Raw genomic sequence first — 17,610 nt, 5'->3', positions numbered from 1 at the left:
AAATTTTTAATCTGAAATGTGTAGCCTTAAAGAGGGGACACCCCTCCCCCGTGATGCCAATGATTTAATTGCTTTTTGAACGGTGCATGCATTTACGCGTGATGCGACCGGCGGCGTTGATTGCACACGAACAGCTCCCTCTCTTGGTTGGTGGCGCTGGCAGAGCAGCGGGAGGATCTTTATACATCGAGATGTCCGACTGATGTGGTGACGAGGGAAGTCGTTGCAATCTTCTTCTATTTCTTAGAGCAATTGAAGAGTAGATGTTAGATTTTAAAGAAAGGAAGCTATAATGGCAAACGTCGATAAGTTGGCCAGGGCGTTTGACGCCCTGAAAACTCATCAGCAGGGAGGAATTGGTGACGATAGCGGCCAAAGGTGGGTGTGAATAGTTTTGACACTGCCGACTGACTGACAGACTATGGAAATGGGATGGTCCGTAAAGGCATAACATGTTCATTCATGAGAAGTACTGTAATTCCGACATACACACTGCTATTAGACAAATACTTGTTATAATAATAACAATAGATTCCCATGATGCATGTACATGAAATAGAAAGTAAAAATATGAGCGTTCATTACAGCAAACAAAGCATCCTACTCGAAATGAGAGCATGATGAGCAAAGCTGAGGATGAAATTTCACCTTCGGAATCATTTCATTTTCAACAATTAGTTTACTATTTTATAAATATGGTTGGAATATCATATATGAAGCCATGCAATGACTCTATTACAGTCGTTTGACCAGTTCTGGATCACTTTTGAATCGTATGAAGAAATAGTGTGCATCTGCTCAACGCCTTTCACGGCGACCCGTTCAACACGGGAAATTCCCCTCAAATTCACACACTCGGGAGACATTTTCATCAGTTTAAGAAAAGTGATTTTGTTAAACTTACAAAGTCTCTCGGCACCGTGTAGTATATATTCCTCTTTCGAAACATTACACCTTTTATATAAATAAGAGCCAGTAAAGAGGGCCATTTTTTGGTTGAAAAAGATGCACTTTGACTAAAATAATCAGTTTCCTATGGGGGTCACACCACATTTTGTCATTTTTTGCGGGGGTTGTCCCACTAAATTCAACGGCAAACTCGCTAGCAATTTCGCACCACCAGAAGTCGCATGGTTTATGAAACTAGATAAAATAAGCTTTCCATCCATGTTACATGTTTTGTGATTGGTGGACTGCAAAAAGGGGCACTTTTTGTGTCAAATCATGAAGTCCGTTAGAGAGCTTGCACCCCCAGAGTCTGGACTACGAGCCATATGGGTAGTGCGTTATGTGGCGGAAAGCCAGACCTCTTCAAACCGCGCGAAGCACAAACATCGTTTAATCGGAAGCGGAATACGTCGTTTGGCAAAGCTTTTTGCTGTTTTAATCGATCTTTATGCCTCAACGATAAATTTATATCTAAGAAGCATTTCGGTTCAACAATGTAACGTTTTTAATGTCCAAAGGTATATTTGAATCGTGGAATTTTGTGCTTTTCTTCGACTCGAAAATCACTCGACGTGGCTGGATTACTACATTTAGTTAATAGGGGTGTTTTATTGCAGAATATGTGGTGGGCACACCAAAAATGCTAATACTTCGTTAAAAAAATTCCCCAAAATATGGGACTACATAAAATTATCATTCAACACAATAGTAGAAGGGTCCCATGTCCTTTTTTTTGTTAAATGGTGTACAGAAATATCTTGACGAATCAAATTTGTTGTGTAACATTAAACAATTTTTGTCATTGTTCATGTAAACTATGTTCAATATTTCTGTATAATAATTGTAATCTACTCTACATATGCGACTTTCAATGTAATGATTTATTACTCCTACTAACTGCAATGTTTTTGTTGTTAATAAACCTTGTGCTTCCTGCCACTTCTTACGAAGTCTAGAAGTTTGATCCCCTAAAATCTAAATGAATTGTCCCATTCCTGGCTGTGCGCTCAAGCCGTTACACAGTCAGCTCACACACAGTGTGAGGGATTATCTGCTCAAAACGGGGCTAAAGTTCTTCATATGTCACATTGTTTTTTGTTGCAATCTCTTTGATATCTTAAACTAAAAAGTTTATCAGTTTACCTAAACATGACGTAAAACTCACAAAGTATTCACTGACAAAAAATATTAGTTCTTTTGAAGAGTCTTTAGGAAAAGTATCGTCACCGGTTTGACCAGTTCAGGATCAGTTGAATCTATTTTGAATCAGTAGAGTGCCCTTTATTGCAAACCCATACTCCCATTCATAAAACTGTCTCTCAAGGACACGAAACTTCAGAGGTGTGTTGGCATGGACTTGGACTTCCTTTCTTTAGTGAATGTCATGCAAGTGTCTTCAATAGCAGCGCAAAAACCCAATGACAAAACCACAAAACAACAGCAAAGGCAAATGAAAAAGTGAAGCGAACCTAAAAAGCATTATTGACCCCTCAAAGTTTAATTTTCTCACAAAACAAAAAATCTACAAGAATTTGTTGAAGTAATGTTTCTCAAAATCAACTAAATAAACTTTCTACTGCAGCAGTATGATTTTACCTTACCTAGTAAGTTAGTGCACCACCATTTGACGCAATGAGATGTTGAGTGATACCGAACTGGTCAAGGGTAAGTTGCCCCCCTAAAGAAGATTTTGGTAACTTCGTCTCCTCAAAACAACAAGATGACTGCACAGTATTTACAGGAATTTGTTTTTACACATTCTTATCATTTTAATTTTTGGGGTTGAACAAAGAATTGACTAGAGTGGGATTCGAACCAACGACCTCCGGATTAACGTGCCGGCGCTCTACCAACTGAGCTATCTAGCCCTATATTGGCGGTGTCCCTATTTTGTCAATATCTTTGTTCGGGGGTGCCAGTCAGAAGCCATACAACCGTTAACTGCCGTGTAGCCAGGGATCACACCCAAATTACGATACAACCTGGGAAGCGGCAGCTAGGGGATCACCTTAAGGGGATGCGACTTTTTGTTTCAGATATCAATATAAACCACAAGGGAAACTGACTGGGTAACGTGCGCCGGCACGTTAATCCGGAGGTCGTTGGTTCGAATCCCACTCTAGTCAATTCTTTGTTCAACCCCAAAAATCAATTACAAAGTTACCCAGGATACTGTCACTATACTCACTGATCAATCATTGATGTCAGTGTCAGTTGACTTGGGAGAAAAACACTAGCTATAATTATTCCAGAGAGAAAACCCTAGCTAGGCTAGCCAATCAAAATAGTTCCAAAATTGTAGGGCCAAGAACAATAATAATAATAACAGGGATTTAGAGGAGACGCTCCCCATAGAAAACTATATCACAGCGTTTACAAAAACTGAAATTCACAATTAGCAACAAAATCTTAACGGAAAAGCTACATACACAAGCTGAGCTATAGCCTAGTATTGGCGCTATTTATGGGGCTAGGAAAACCTTACTCGAGTTCTAGACCTACATGTAGAACTATTGTACAGTGTATGATGAGGTTCGTTTGGCTATCGTCTTCCCGAACAATAGGGGAGACGATAGCGGAACGAACCTCATAGCTCTAGGAGTAAGGAAAACCCTACTTGAGTCATAGACAGGCTAGAACTACATGTATATGATGAGGTTTGTTTGAGTATTGTCTCCACAAACGATAGTGGCGACGATAGCAGAACCATGGGGGTAGAGCCATACATGTAGTTCTAGGATTAGTAGGAGTAGGAAACCCCTTCCCATGGTACTAAGGCTCCACTGAGACTTAATAATGATAGGATTTGTAATGTGATTTTCTAGTCCATTCGCTGGCACCATTTCTCTTGTTTACTTTTCCGTAATGCTGATAGGCTAATAATGGCAACTTATAAGAATGCCACGTGTTGCAGCTACTCACTGATTGACTGACTGAAACCCGCCTGTTGGAATAAATTGCTTGCTACTGTGAGCTTCTTAACATTATTATAGTTTTAGAAGGTTTGCGGTAACACCACATTGTATACCATGTAATGATAGTCTCTTATTGAGTTGGGGTGGCTGAAAAGAACATTTCGATCTGTATGCTCTTATCAACTACTGGAGAATGCTGGACTTGGCATGCTACTTAAAGTACTGGTGATGCAGATTATCTTGGTGATAAGGAACGGCGGATCCCACCCAGATTCCTGGGAGTGGTGTGTGTGGTGTGGTGTTACTGTGTGTTTCTGGACAGTGCAATGACTATGGAGGTGAGCTGGTAGCCATAAGAATATAGAAGATATTGTACATGTAGGTTGCCCAGGGACGCAACTGAATTAAGGATAGGAGATCTCGTCTTCTCGGAGGGTGCGTGATTGAAGTGAGATATATATAGTAGATCTCTGCTTCTAGTGATATCACTTAGTGAACTTTGTTTCCTGTAGGCAGTCGCGAAGGCATGATAGTTGAACTAGAGAGGGCACTGACATTTGAGAAATACCTAGGGTGAAGAGAGGCTTGTAGTTCGTCCTCCTTGGTGTACATGTAAGTGATGTCATTGTCCAGACTGGCAAGGAACGATCTGGTGGATGATCTTGCTCCCTTAGAAGAGCAGAACTAGCAGCTTGAAGGATTTTCAATGAACGCCGTTTGCGAACTGGATCTAAAAGTCGGAGTCCTTGTGGCATCAGGTTCTAACAGGACCACCCCAACTCAATTGAGATTATCATTACATGGTGTTATCGCAAACCTTACTAAAACGCAATTCTGAAGTTTCCAATCCAACTTCATTATCATTGAGTTGGTAAACAATTGGGAACTGATGCCAATGTTGCTGAATGGTCTTAGCTCAAGTGCAGCATCATCCTGAATAATCACAAGGTCGACCTAGCTCAAGTGCAGCATCATCCTGAATAATCACAAGGTCGACCTGATGGTCTTAGCTCAAGTGCAGCATCATCCTGAATAATCACAAGGTCGACCTGATGGTCTTAGCTCAAGTGCAACATTATCCTGAATAATCACAAGGTCGACCTGATGGTCTTAGCTCAAGTGCAGCATCATCCTGAATAATCACAAGGTCGACCTGACGGTCTTAGCTCAAGTGGAGCATCATCCTGAATAATCACAAGGTCGACCTGATGGTCTTAGCTCAAGTGCAACATTATCCTGAATAATCACAAGGTCGACCTGATGGTCTTAGCTCAAGTGCAGCATCATCCTGAATAATCACAAGGTCGGTCTGAGGCTGCTTAATATAGACCGTGCCAATTTATTGGTGTTGTTTTACAATTAACAAGATAATTGGTAATGATTTTGTACAAAAATTAATCATGTCCAATGAACAAAACAATCAAACTAGTGTTGAATTTCTAAACCTACATAATAATGTACGCATGATACATTACACAACATGTAGTGTGCATGATGTAAGTAGAAAAATAGAATAATAAACAATCCATCTTTTGAGAGAATCATTTTTGGGCTGAGTGTTAGTAACAGTGTTACAAAGGATTTGTGTGTAAACAACTTTTTTATAGAAATGATACATGATGTTTTGCTCGTTTGTAGTCACGGTAGTGACTGAAAATGCTTAAAACTGCACCTGAGATTACAAGTGTGCCAGAAGTGTAAGGGTGCCAGCACCAAATACCACAAAAGGCATTCTCTTGCATTCTCAAATCTGTGTTTGCTTCTCCACAAAACCAAATAATTGTGAACGTGACTTTTTAAAAACACTGATTATGAGGTCAAGCCCTGATGTGGCCCATGCAGGTTGGATTTAGTCACAATTTATGCAAATTAGACATCTGATGTTTTCCAAGCGCTGTGATGTATAATAGTCTGTGAATGTCTAATAAAAGTACGGCAATCTCCACATAAGTTGACTTGACTATGTGTTTATTAGGATACATACAGTGTCAATTAAATTAGCAGGAGCAATGAATGACTAATTAATAAATAATTTATTTGATTACAATGTTTAAATGAGCAAAGGTGTTATATGAGGCCTGATGCTTTACAGTCCAACATACATGTAAGCAGCAACCATAAACCCATAATTCCATTCATCCATGTAGGCCTTCTAACCAGGAGATCTAATGCCTTTAAATTAAACTTTAATATCGTAATTAATTCTACTAGTAAATGTAGTACAAAACCCCCCCTAATAAAATGATGCTTTAAAGTAAAACAGTTTTGTGGCATAAGCAACTTATTAAAGATTGTTTACTGTACGCTTCTCTTAATATTTATGCATGAGGTACGTCACAATGCTCACCCAAAACGAGGTGATTGGCGCAGCCACTGCAAGTGATGGGGGAGTTGCGCCCATAGCCTTATTTCGGGTAAGAATTATGACGTCATGCATAAATATTAAGAGAGGCGTATTACCTGCATGTATGTATGTAGTACTTATTGATGAACAAACAATTCACAATAACAATAAAATTGTTAATGACTGAATTCTGCCTATTGATCCAAAGGAAGAACAACACGACTCTGAGTAAGAAAGATAGAATATCTCACTGTACAACGATAGCAGATGGGATATGTGCTGCATCATTCAGGTAAGTCTATCTCATCAATTAAGTTTGGTATCTGTTTTCAAGTTTAACAGATTGTATGTTCAGTTAATTCTCTGTAAAATATTTTGTACTACACACAAGGCATAGCATCCTCGGTCTTGTGCATACTCTTAGATTTGAAGTAAACATATACATCATGTACATGTACATTAGGTACCCACACAGGTACATATACACTGTACATGTACCTATACAATTATTTACTATGTACATGATGTAGTGTTAGCGCAAATAATATTGGTCAAATAAGCATCCATCAATTTGTGAATAGTAGCATTCATCAACATTTATACAGTACTTTGTTTAGTACCACCACAGTACTTGTGGCATTTAGGGCTGCCATTTGGCATCTTTATTTAATTTTAATATCAATAACTTGGGTTTGAAACAACAGCAATTGACTTGAGCAGGACGTGGACCTGTGACCTCTGGATCATTCCATTTTATATTTTACTATACAGTTTAATTTGGTACCATTACTGTGACAACTAATGTTTTAAATAACTCTTCCTTGGGAATTCCCAACAGAGCTGTTGCTGATTTCCCCAAGTTCTTGGGAATTGCGATGGAGTTGTTCTTTGCAGCTTGTAATGATGAGGAGTCCGATGTAAGACTCAAAGCAGATGAGTGTCTCAACAAGTGCATTAAGGTACATACTCTGAACTGTAGTAGAAAGAAAAACTACTCCAGCAAAATGTAGGCCCTATGATATAAAAGATCAGTACCTTGTAGTCTCTCACAACACTAAAGTTCTTGTTGTGCCGGGAAATCCAACTTTCTTTTACTTCTAATCGCTGTGACATTGAGATAAACAGTCTTCAACAATCAGTTTTGTTTAATACCACGGTGAAGTTTCAGTGTTTCAGAACCAATCAAATGATGTGATACAAGTATGCTTGTTATACCATGAATCCTGTCACAGCATGCAACTATTGTATAATGTTACATGGCTAAGGATGTGCTCTACGCAGAGCCCAGAGGGTTACATGAGATTTGTTAAACGGATATACATTACCTTGATTGTCCCCAGCAGTGGTCAATTTCCAGCGCTTTGTACAATTAGAAAAAGCTCCAGTTCAAGGGAACAGTGAAGGATTGTTTTTTTGTTTGAACAACTAAATGTATTCATCTGGATATTTAACCATACCTACTCTGTCGTAATAATAATTGAAGATGACAACAGAATGCCACCTTAAAAGTGGAATATGTTACCGTGATATAAAACAGTTGTTGCACGCTGTGATGGGGTGCATTCGTTTTGTACACCCTTGCACTCGGAGGGTAATGTTGTTCAGATTTCAATGTCGTCATTCTTTTTATTTCATGCAGGTTTCAATGGATGGTAATTTGGGGCGTGTTCAGTTGGAGTTGTACAAAGAAATTAAAAAGGTATACTAAAGGTTTACATTTCCCCCCAATTAAACCTTTTTAAAAACTAAAAAAGAATTATGCACTTCACAGCAGGTTGAGTGGAAACACTCCAATCCAAACCCTGACAGAAACAGAAGGCTGTTTAGTGTTAGACTCAATTCAACATTTTGCCTGGGATGGCTTTGTTAGGCTTGTTTACCCGCGGGAACTATTTGTTATGTTTTTCTCGGTTTAATTTATTAGAATTATATAGACGGATATATATTTTTTCGCTGTCATTAGCGGTTGACTTGTCAAACATCTGGACATTCCAATGTGTAGCAATGCACCATGCATGCACTCTCTCTTGTAATCACCAATTTCACACAGTTGTCCTTTTCATTGACAAATAAGGATAACGACAGATTCATCTAGGCTACAATTATTGTTTACGTTTTTATTCGGCATGACATTGATAATTTGTGGCATGTATTGAAAACAAGTTCGAAATTATTATATATTTGGTTTGCGGTAACACCATGTGTGTATATCTACTTGCCAGGTAGAGTTGTTCTTAGGGAACTGTCTTGCTTTATTCTACTGCCGTGGAGTAGAAAATCGGAGGTTCGGGAGACTTCTCAGTTCTGAAAAGAACTGTCCTGCTTTATAACTATTACCAGGGCGGATGGTATAGAAACTTGACTGGACTACTACTTTAGCTTATAGGATCGTAATAACTGTACTGCCGCGGAGTCAGTTCGGAAATGGTCTCAACGTTTCGACTAGCTTGCTCTAGTCAAAATTCCAGCATACATGTACAATGAATAAATAACGAATTGGAACCTGGTGGGAAGTTGTAAAAGAAATAAATAATAATAATAAAATTGTGTATTACAACAGTTGCTTCGAATAAGGGCACATATGACCACAAGGAAAACTGACTGGGTAAATGTTTTGTATATTTTTGGGGTTGAACAAAGAATTAACTAGAGTGGGATTTGAACCAACGAACTCCGGATTAACCTTCGGGCGCTTACCAACTGAGCTATCTAGCCAATATAGGGCTAGATACATGTAGTTCAGTAGGTACATGTAGGCCATGACACGCCATGACAGGTCATATCTGTGTTCATATCCACAAACTTGTCCTCATTGCCTTATAATGTTAAGGTTTTTGTAGTGAATGTAGTTTCAGAAAATTTCATGAGTGGCAAATGAGTAAAAACTATCAAGGCTTCTAAAACACTACTTCATACAAATCCTATAGTATACAAATATTGAGTGGCTCAGAGTGGAATGGGAGGAGTTTGCCGAGCGATAATATTCTTTCCATTCCACGAATTAAAGCCACTCAATATGTGTTTTTTTATATAACTGACACAAAGATCCTTGTCATTTGATGTGTTTTAAAAGTATATATTATGAAAAATCACACGAATTACTGACAATCAAAAATCATATAGCGCTGCATAGCGGCAACAATGCACAAATCGGATCACAACCTTTTGCACAGGTGCTCTTTTGTTTTAGCAGCGTCGCGGCAGTGCTGTACTGCTAAAAACATTGGGAACAATGTAGGCCGCCAGGGCTAGGAACAATAATGATCCTAACGGTTGAATAGGAAATGCTATTCCCCATGGGCGAATAGGTCGTTTTGATCGCCTGTGCCAATGGGAGTAATAGTGAATGTCACGTGAAGTAGGTTCCACCAATCAAATGACAAGGATCTGTATGTCACTTAAATAAACCCTATTGAATAACCCCTTTGCTGATATGAAAGTCGCACTCTTGTAGGTCAAACCATATGCGCGTACATCAAAGAAACACGCAGCACGCAGCATGCCCAGTTTGATTTTTATGGCACAAACACACACGCGCGCACACGCTCGAAGACGCCATCTTGTATGGCAAATATTTGATTGATGACGACATATTCAATTATCTATACATGTACCTTGGTCTTATATAACAACATAAGGAATTATCTCAAAGGAGTTTAGTAGTTCTCATGGATCATAGTACTAATTTTCTAATATTGTTAATTTTTGAATTATTTATGTTTCATAAAAAACCAAACCAAGGTGTATTCTTTGTGGAATTGTTATAATGTGTCCTTTTACACAGTGTACAGAGTCTTAGTCAGGAAGGGCCTGGCACAGGGCAGACGGTTTTCAGATTGTTGTAATTTTTAATCGTGGCTGTACATAATGCTGTACAAGTATGTTCTTAAAATCCCATTCCCAGAGCCATTTTGGGGCACCTTGGTTTGTTTTAAGCTTGTCTCATGCCCTTTTTTTTATCATAATAAAACCAATTGTTTTACAGGTACTACATACTCGTTTACTTTTCTGTCACAACAGAACATTAATGTTAATTTCGTTCAAGTTAAAGGAATGGTGTCTTATTCCTTGTTTATGTACCAGCTTTTTACACATTTATATGCCATACATTTAACAAGACTATTAACCTGTTGGTCTTTTTAAAGAAAATAAATTCCTTGGAATTGTTAGTATTGCTGCCTGACAGACCCAACAATTTGAGAAATAATCCCTGAATTTCTATTGTATTGTTTTGTTTTAGTTTACTGGGGATGGTTTATTTTTATACATGTTTGGGATAACATTTTGTTGGCATTAATTTTGTTGAATATCATTTTGTTTATGTTAACTAGAATGGGTCATCACGTAGCCTGCGTGCAGCGATGTGGCGCTTTGCAGATATGGCACACCTCATCAGACCCCAAAAGTGTCGCCCCTATGTTATCAATCTGCTTCCTTGTATTCCAAAGATCTCCAGAAGACAAGATGATTCTGTCCAGGTTTGTAATATCAATTTTGAGACTTATATTTAACAACTTTTGTATTAATCTATCGTCTCTGATGACTGTATAAGTCATGCCATCGTGTACAACACTGAGTTCAGTGTAACCATTGTTTTATTTGTTAAAAATTACCAGAACAACCCCAAATAAAAATAAAAAAACCTGAAAAATCTTCTGTTAAATTACTGCACTCTTAACATACGTGCACCAGACTTTTGTCCTAGTTTTACCAAAAAACATTAGCCAACGTTAGCCAAACAGTATGTTGTTTTCTTTCCCTTAGTTCCAGAACAGCTGAGTGTTTAGGAAGAAACTATATAAATTGTAAACTTGCGGGTACAACCATGTGTAAATCTATTTAGTGTGAGTGTTGGCCGCAACATATCAACAAGAATCAAGGAACACAAACCTCACCGACTGGGACACCCACACAAATCAGCCAAAATGAAACATTCAGACGAACAAGACCACCTCATCAATTGGAATCCAGCCAAACTCATCGCACCTGTACAGTCCTGGCACCAACACAGAGTCATGGAGGCCATCGAGATACAAGCACATCAAAGAGTTCAACAAAACGTCAGGTTCTTCATCAACGACATCTGGTCACCCATCCTCAAGCCAATCTTTCCAGCAGTTCACCACAAGAATGTCACACTCCAACACACACACACACCCAGCTAGCAAGCAACTCTCATGCTTTACCGGCCAAGAACATCTTGGATCCTTCCCACCCAAATGTGCATCCCTCCAGCGATACTGAAGCTCGACCACCACCAGCAGTCCAGCATTATCCTGAAGACGAGCAGAGTATACTGTTTGAAACGGTTAGACCACACTGGCTCTTCTCAGAGCCAACACTCACACCACACATGGTTATACCCGCAATTTACAATTTATTTATAGTTTCTTCATATTTCTCTACTCCATGCAAAGCTTCAAACAATACTTAGCTGAGTGTTTGTTAGGTGTAGAATAGTAACTCAGGGAGTCTACATACATATTGTGTGTTTAGTTCAAATAATAATAATAATAACAACCGTATTTATAACACGCCTTTTGCCAAAGGATACAAGGTATTAATATTGCAAGGAGTGGACGAAGTTTTAGATACATGTATAAGACCTAATCCTTAAGGTTCTGTGGCGCAATATGCTGCCAATAGTTGGTTGCCTGTGTGGTTATTATTCATTGTTATGGTTTACAAGGTGCTGTGGCGCAATATGCTGCCAATAGTTGGTTGCCTGTGTGGTTATTATTCATTGTCCTTGCTGTGGCCATTTTTCCTTGAACCAGTTGAAAGAATATGGCAATGGTTGACCCATTGCCTCATGCTTAGGTTTAGTTGTTTGATTACTGCTTAAATTAAAACTCCCACTTTACCAAAGATGCTTTATTAACTGTTAAAATAAAGATATTTTTATCTCTACTTTAACACAGAAAATGCCTTGCTGATAAGTCTCATCAGCAAAAACAGCAGTATGGAAACGTAATGTGTGTAAATACATTGTACTGTTTATGCCGCAGGTCATGTAATTGTGTAAGAGTAAGGTTTACCCAGGTACTCTGGTATTGTGCATCCACCCTTGTTTTACAGAATTATGCAGTCTTCTTAAATTCACTAAACGGCGTTCTTTCTTTCATCATCAAAAATATTGAATGTTTGATATTTCAGGAGTCGCTCACTATTTTCATGCAGAAAGTTCTTCCAGTTCTAGGTTCCTTCCTGACAGATACTGAAGTAAAGGTAAAGTTACAGTCAATGAATGGGTCTAATTTATATCAGAGAGCTTCTAAGCTCCTGACAGATACTGAAGTAAAGGTTAAGTTACAGTCAATGAATGGGTCTAATTCATATCAGAGAGCTTCTAAGCTCCTGACAGATACTGAAGTAGTGGTAAAGTTACAGTCAATGAATGGGTTTAATTCATATCAGAGAACTTCTAAGCTCCTGACAGATACTGAAGTAAAGGTTAAGTTACAGTCAATGAATGGGTCTAATTCATATCAGAGAACTTTAGCTTCTAAGCTCCTGACAGATACTAAAGTAAAGGTAGAACATGTGCCAAGAAATGTTTTATGTTTGTGAGTAATATGATAAAGTTCCATTTAGATCGACTCTAAACTTGTTCCTGAAGGCAGTGATTAACCCTTGTTTGCGTTCCTTACAACCTTCAACATCATCTTTTCCTGCAGAATCTCATGAAGGTTTTTTACCCCAATGTGAAGCATCAATCAGCAGCAACACGACGTACAGCAGCTAGCTGCCTTACACTGATATGTCATCATGGACGTAAACCAGCTATGTACTTCTCAATGCTTGTCAAGACCTTACTCAGTAAGCATGTAATGTAATGTACAAAGCTAGAAGATATTTTAATTTCCTACAGATAAGGCACACCTTAAAACAAGACTCAACAAAATAACCATTGCAGAATTTCCCGATCCCATTCTCTGTTTGTACATCAACACATACAGGGTTCAATGTGAATATATGAGAACGCTCACGATAACGTTAAAGGGATTGTAATTTTGTCATCTAGATAAAACAGCGTTTCTATTTTTTATTCACAAATTTTTCGAAATACATTATTTTATACTCGCTGTTTTTTGCTTTTTCTGTGATTTTTTGTTTTTGTATGTTTTTTGTCGCATAATGAAAAGAAAAGAAAAAAAGATACGCGCAGACACATATGTTTTGCCAAAGTCTACCAATGAAAGGACTGCAAGTCTTTGCTGAGAATGTATGCCCTCTGCTGGCAGATTCTTAAAGCATTCACGTGACATACAAAAACAATGGTTCGTGCTGGTAATGTGCGCAATCTTTGAAGATAGCCCTTTTTCGAAGATTGCGCAAGCATTTTGGAATTTGAATCATAGCTTGCGGCGTTAAAAGTGGCAGCTTGAACGAATTTCAAAAAAAGTAAATCTTTTTAAAGATTGCGCCCAACATTATTATATTGTAGGCGGCAGCATGACAGTAACTTAGTTGTTCGGTCTACATTCGTCAAAGCTTGTAAAACTACATAACGTGAATGGTGCCGGTTTTATTTGAAGAAAAATCATAACAAGTAGAATTACCCTGGACAAAATAAAGGTGTTATTTTACATTCATAAATACCTAAGACAGTTTATCCATTCTGATTGGTCGAGAGGGCATCAGGTGGGGGTGTTTGAACAGATGATATAACACCAGTAAAAAGTGTTGAAACATGGGCGTGACATGTGAGCTTGCACCTGTGCTTATAAGATAGTTCCTTCATTCCTATTGGTCGAGAGCAACGGCTGGAACAGTTGTGCCACATCACGTGATATGCAGGACTCGCACAGCAATCTCCTTGATCTCCATGATAATTTACCTCGACTTCGTCTTGGTAAAATTCTCAAGAACCAGGCCTCGGCGGGTTTAAACCACTAGTTGAAAACCCCTTCATCACACATTAATTCCCTTATTATAAATGCACAATGAACTCAATCTTACTTCAATTGTTTCTTCATTCAGTGTTTGTCACCCCAGTCAAGGAAGATCGCCATATCCAAATGTTGCTTGGGGTACTCTTATGCTTTCGTCATGTCATGCCTCATCTGGCCACACAAGAGGTCAAAGAACTTGGGTTAAAGGGCAGCTTTGGGGTCACCAAGAAAGAAGAAGAGGGAGGAGTGACATCTGAACAGCTACAGCAGGTTAGTTAGAAGTCAAATTAAACTAGAAATAGTGTTTGATGAACCCTGGGTGACCACTGAACAGCTACAGCAGGTTAGTTAGAAGTCAAATTAAACTAGAAATAGTGTTTGATGAACCCTGGGTGACCACTGAACAGTTACAGCAGGTTAGTTAGAAGTCAAATTAAACTAGAAATAGTGTTTGATGAACCCTGGGTGACCACTGAACATCTACAGCAGGTTAGTTTAGAAGTCAAATTAAACTAGAAATAGTGTTTGATGAACCCTGGGTGACCATTGATTGCTACAGCAGGTTAGTTAGAAGTCAAATTAAACTAGAAATAGTGTTTGATGAACCCTGGGTGACCACTGAACATCTACAGCAGGTTAGTTTAGAAGTCAAATTAAACTAGAAATAGTGTTTGATGAACCCTGGGTGACCACTGAACATCTACAGCAGGTTAGTTTAGAAGTCAAATTAAACTAGAAATAGTGTTTGATGAACCCTGGGTGACCATTGATTGCTACAGCAGGTTAGTCAGAAGTCAAATTAAACTAGAAATACATGTTGTGTTTGATGAACCCTGGGTGACCACTGAACAGCTACAGCAGGTTAGTTTAGAAGTCAAATTAAACTAGAAATAGTGTTTGATGAACCCTGGGTGACCATTGAACAGCTACAGCAGGTTAGTTTAGAAGTCAAATTAAACTAGAAATAGTGTTTGATGAACCCTGGGTGACCATTGATTGCTACAGCAGGTTAGTTAGAAGTCAAATTAAACTAGAAATAGTGTTTGATGAACCCTGGGTGACCACTGAACAGCTACAGCAGGTTAGTTTAGAAGTCAAATTAAACTAGAAATAGTGTTTGATGAACCCTGGGTGACCATTGATTGCTACAGCAGGTTAGTTAGAAGTCAAATTAAACTAGAAATAGTGTTTGATGAACCCTGGGTGACCATTGATTGCTACAGCAGGTTAGTTAGAAGTCAAATTAAACTAGAAATAGTGTTTTATGAACCCTGGCTTGTGATGTTGGTTGTTGAGCTACAAATGGCCAGCAGTGGTAGTTATTTATACCAGACCTAACTTAAAGCCATTATACACTTTCGGAACAGAAAAAAAATATCACAGATTTACAAATAACTTACAGGGTTTACAGACTAAAAGACTTCTCTTGAAATATTATTCCATGAAATGGTTTACTTTTTGAGAAAACATTAAAACAATTATCAATTCTCAATATCGGTAACTGCGGTAGCTACGGATTTATTTTCAACACATGTCATGACACGGCGAAACGTGCGGAAACATGGGTGGGTTTTCCGTTATTTTCTCCCGACTCCATTGACCAATTGAGCCTAAATTTTCACAGGTTTGTTATTTTATATATAAGTAGTGATGCACGAAGTGTGGGCCTTTGGACAATACTGTTTACCGATGTTGGGCGATTTCTTTAAAGAGAATGTGCGCCTAATTTGAAGAGGCATACATGTACTTCCAGCTCAAAGAACATTTTAATGTGACACTTTGAAACTTATTTGCTCAAAAGTGTCTAATGGCTTTAAGCTGTACCATGCCTGAAATGTGGGTGCTTTCATAAATGGGATTGGGTTTGCCGTCCCACCATATGCCAATTGCCAAGTGCTGACTTGCTGGGATTTTTAAATACACTAATTCATCAGTTAATTAATGATCGTCCTAATCACAGGGTTTCCTTAGCTGGAAGTAAAATAAACTAATAAATAAAAGTCAAAGCTGGAAATTGATTGAAACTTGTATCTATTTGAAAGCCCAGCAAACTATAGTCCAATGTTGGTTTTGTTCAAGTCTTTATTTTTCCATCAGACTGTAAATTGGTCTTCACTTTTTGATCATAGGCCCCAGTTTATAACTGTACACACTATTACAAAATGTTTGTTGTTCTTGCGCTATGGTCTGACAGGTTTGTGATCCATTTCTCAAAGATTGGGACAGACTAAGTGCTGTTAAAATGTAGTGAAGGCAGGATTGACTTTCATAGGAATGTTTCCATCCAGTATTTGGGTTGATGGTTTAAGTAGGTCTGTAATATAATAGGGGCTTGATTTATTCACAAGGCAAACTACACAGTGATCCTGGAGTTCAGAGTCCAAAGAAACAAATACTGCTTGTGGGTTTACTGAGCTATCTAGCCCTAACAATAAATGAAGGCCTTTACATTGTACTAATGAAGTGTATGATTGCTATGTTTCCAGATCTATGAGTTTCTACTGTACTGTACCCAACACTCGGACCATAATGTTGTTACAGCAACTCTGGAAACCTTACAACAACTGCTTCGCACCCCTCCTCCACCGCTCCATAAACTACTACTAACTAGAGGGGGTATTACACATAAGACTGTATTTGAAGAAGATGATGGGAAATCACCAGAAGACACAGAAGATTCAACTGGGGGTAAGTTTACAATGAGTTTTATTATAATGCCATGGCCACTCTTGTTTGCTTTGAAATTATTGATATTGGATAACATTGTAATATTCTAATTTTACATTGAAAACATGATTAATTTAAGAGATGAATCATTTCTATTTACAGGAAGTCAGGTTCCGAGCTTGTTTGGTGCAGATTCTGGTCTAGATGAAGACCCAGACACAGCAAGTTTAGCAACAAGTAGCTCAATAGCAGGAGATATAACATCAACTACCAGTACATCTGATACAGGGATAGACTCGGAGGCAGCTGTCAGTACTATGCTGGCTAATCTTGCTGAAGTACCTTTACCTTCAGGAGGAGAGGCAGGGTATCCTGAATCCCTGATTGATGATGCAGAGGTCGTAGTCAATGACAATGAAGGAGAGTATTCTAATGTTGCTATTGGTGACATTGATGAAGACTCTAGTAACCAGGAGGCAATTGGTTATCTAGGTGATCAGATGAGACAGATGTCTATTGACAGGCTTGATGTAGAGGTGGGACTTGATGCCAGGAGGGCAGGTGGTGCTGATTTATTAAGGGTAGAGGAGATGGACTTACAAGATGATACAAGCAGGGAGGACTCTTCAACCAAGAACTCCCCCACTACTGAAGTTAAGACCAAAAAGGGTGATATAGGTTAGTAAGTGTAATCTCAAAGTCTCAGATACAGGCATGAGAATCTTCCGGTTTAAACCGGAATTCCGGTTTTTTTCCTTTCAAAATTGTGGTCTCCGAGTTCGATGTGAATTTGCTATAAAATTCGGGGGGTAGGTTTTTAGGGGTATACATTTGGATTTCT

At 38.6% G+C, this 17,610-nt stretch overlaps 1 protein-coding gene across 1 annotated transcript in view; it reads left to right on the top strand.

The window, feature by feature from the left end:
- The first annotated feature begins 201 nt into the window (after positions 1-201).
- The window catches only part of LOC139940324 (huntingtin-like), a 71,698-nt gene continuing 54,289 nt past the window's right edge, over positions 202-17,610 (top strand). Inside the window, exons 1-10 of the mRNA XM_071936528.1 lie at positions 202-378; positions 6,416-6,499; positions 7,046-7,166; positions 7,847-7,906; positions 10,539-10,685; positions 12,364-12,435; positions 12,885-13,026; positions 14,191-14,372; positions 16,589-16,790; positions 16,932-17,447. Of these exons, the coding sequence (XP_071792629.1) occupies positions 293-378; positions 6,416-6,499; positions 7,046-7,166; positions 7,847-7,906; positions 10,539-10,685; positions 12,364-12,435; positions 12,885-13,026; positions 14,191-14,372; positions 16,589-16,790; positions 16,932-17,447 (1,612 nt within the window). The 5' untranslated portion in view covers positions 202-292. The remainder of the gene's footprint in view (positions 379-6,415; positions 6,500-7,045; positions 7,167-7,846; positions 7,907-10,538; positions 10,686-12,363; positions 12,436-12,884; positions 13,027-14,190; positions 14,373-16,588; positions 16,791-16,931; positions 17,448-17,610) is intronic.

This window comes from Asterias amurensis, chromosome 8 (assembly GCF_032118995.1).
Source record: "Asterias amurensis chromosome 8, ASM3211899v1".
In the NCBI taxonomy this organism is placed as follows: Eukaryota; Metazoa; Echinodermata; class Asteroidea; order Forcipulatida; family Asteriidae; genus Asterias; species Asterias amurensis.
The sequence above is the reverse complement of the archived record's forward strand: the minus strand, read 5'-3'. Positions and strand labels throughout refer to the sequence as shown.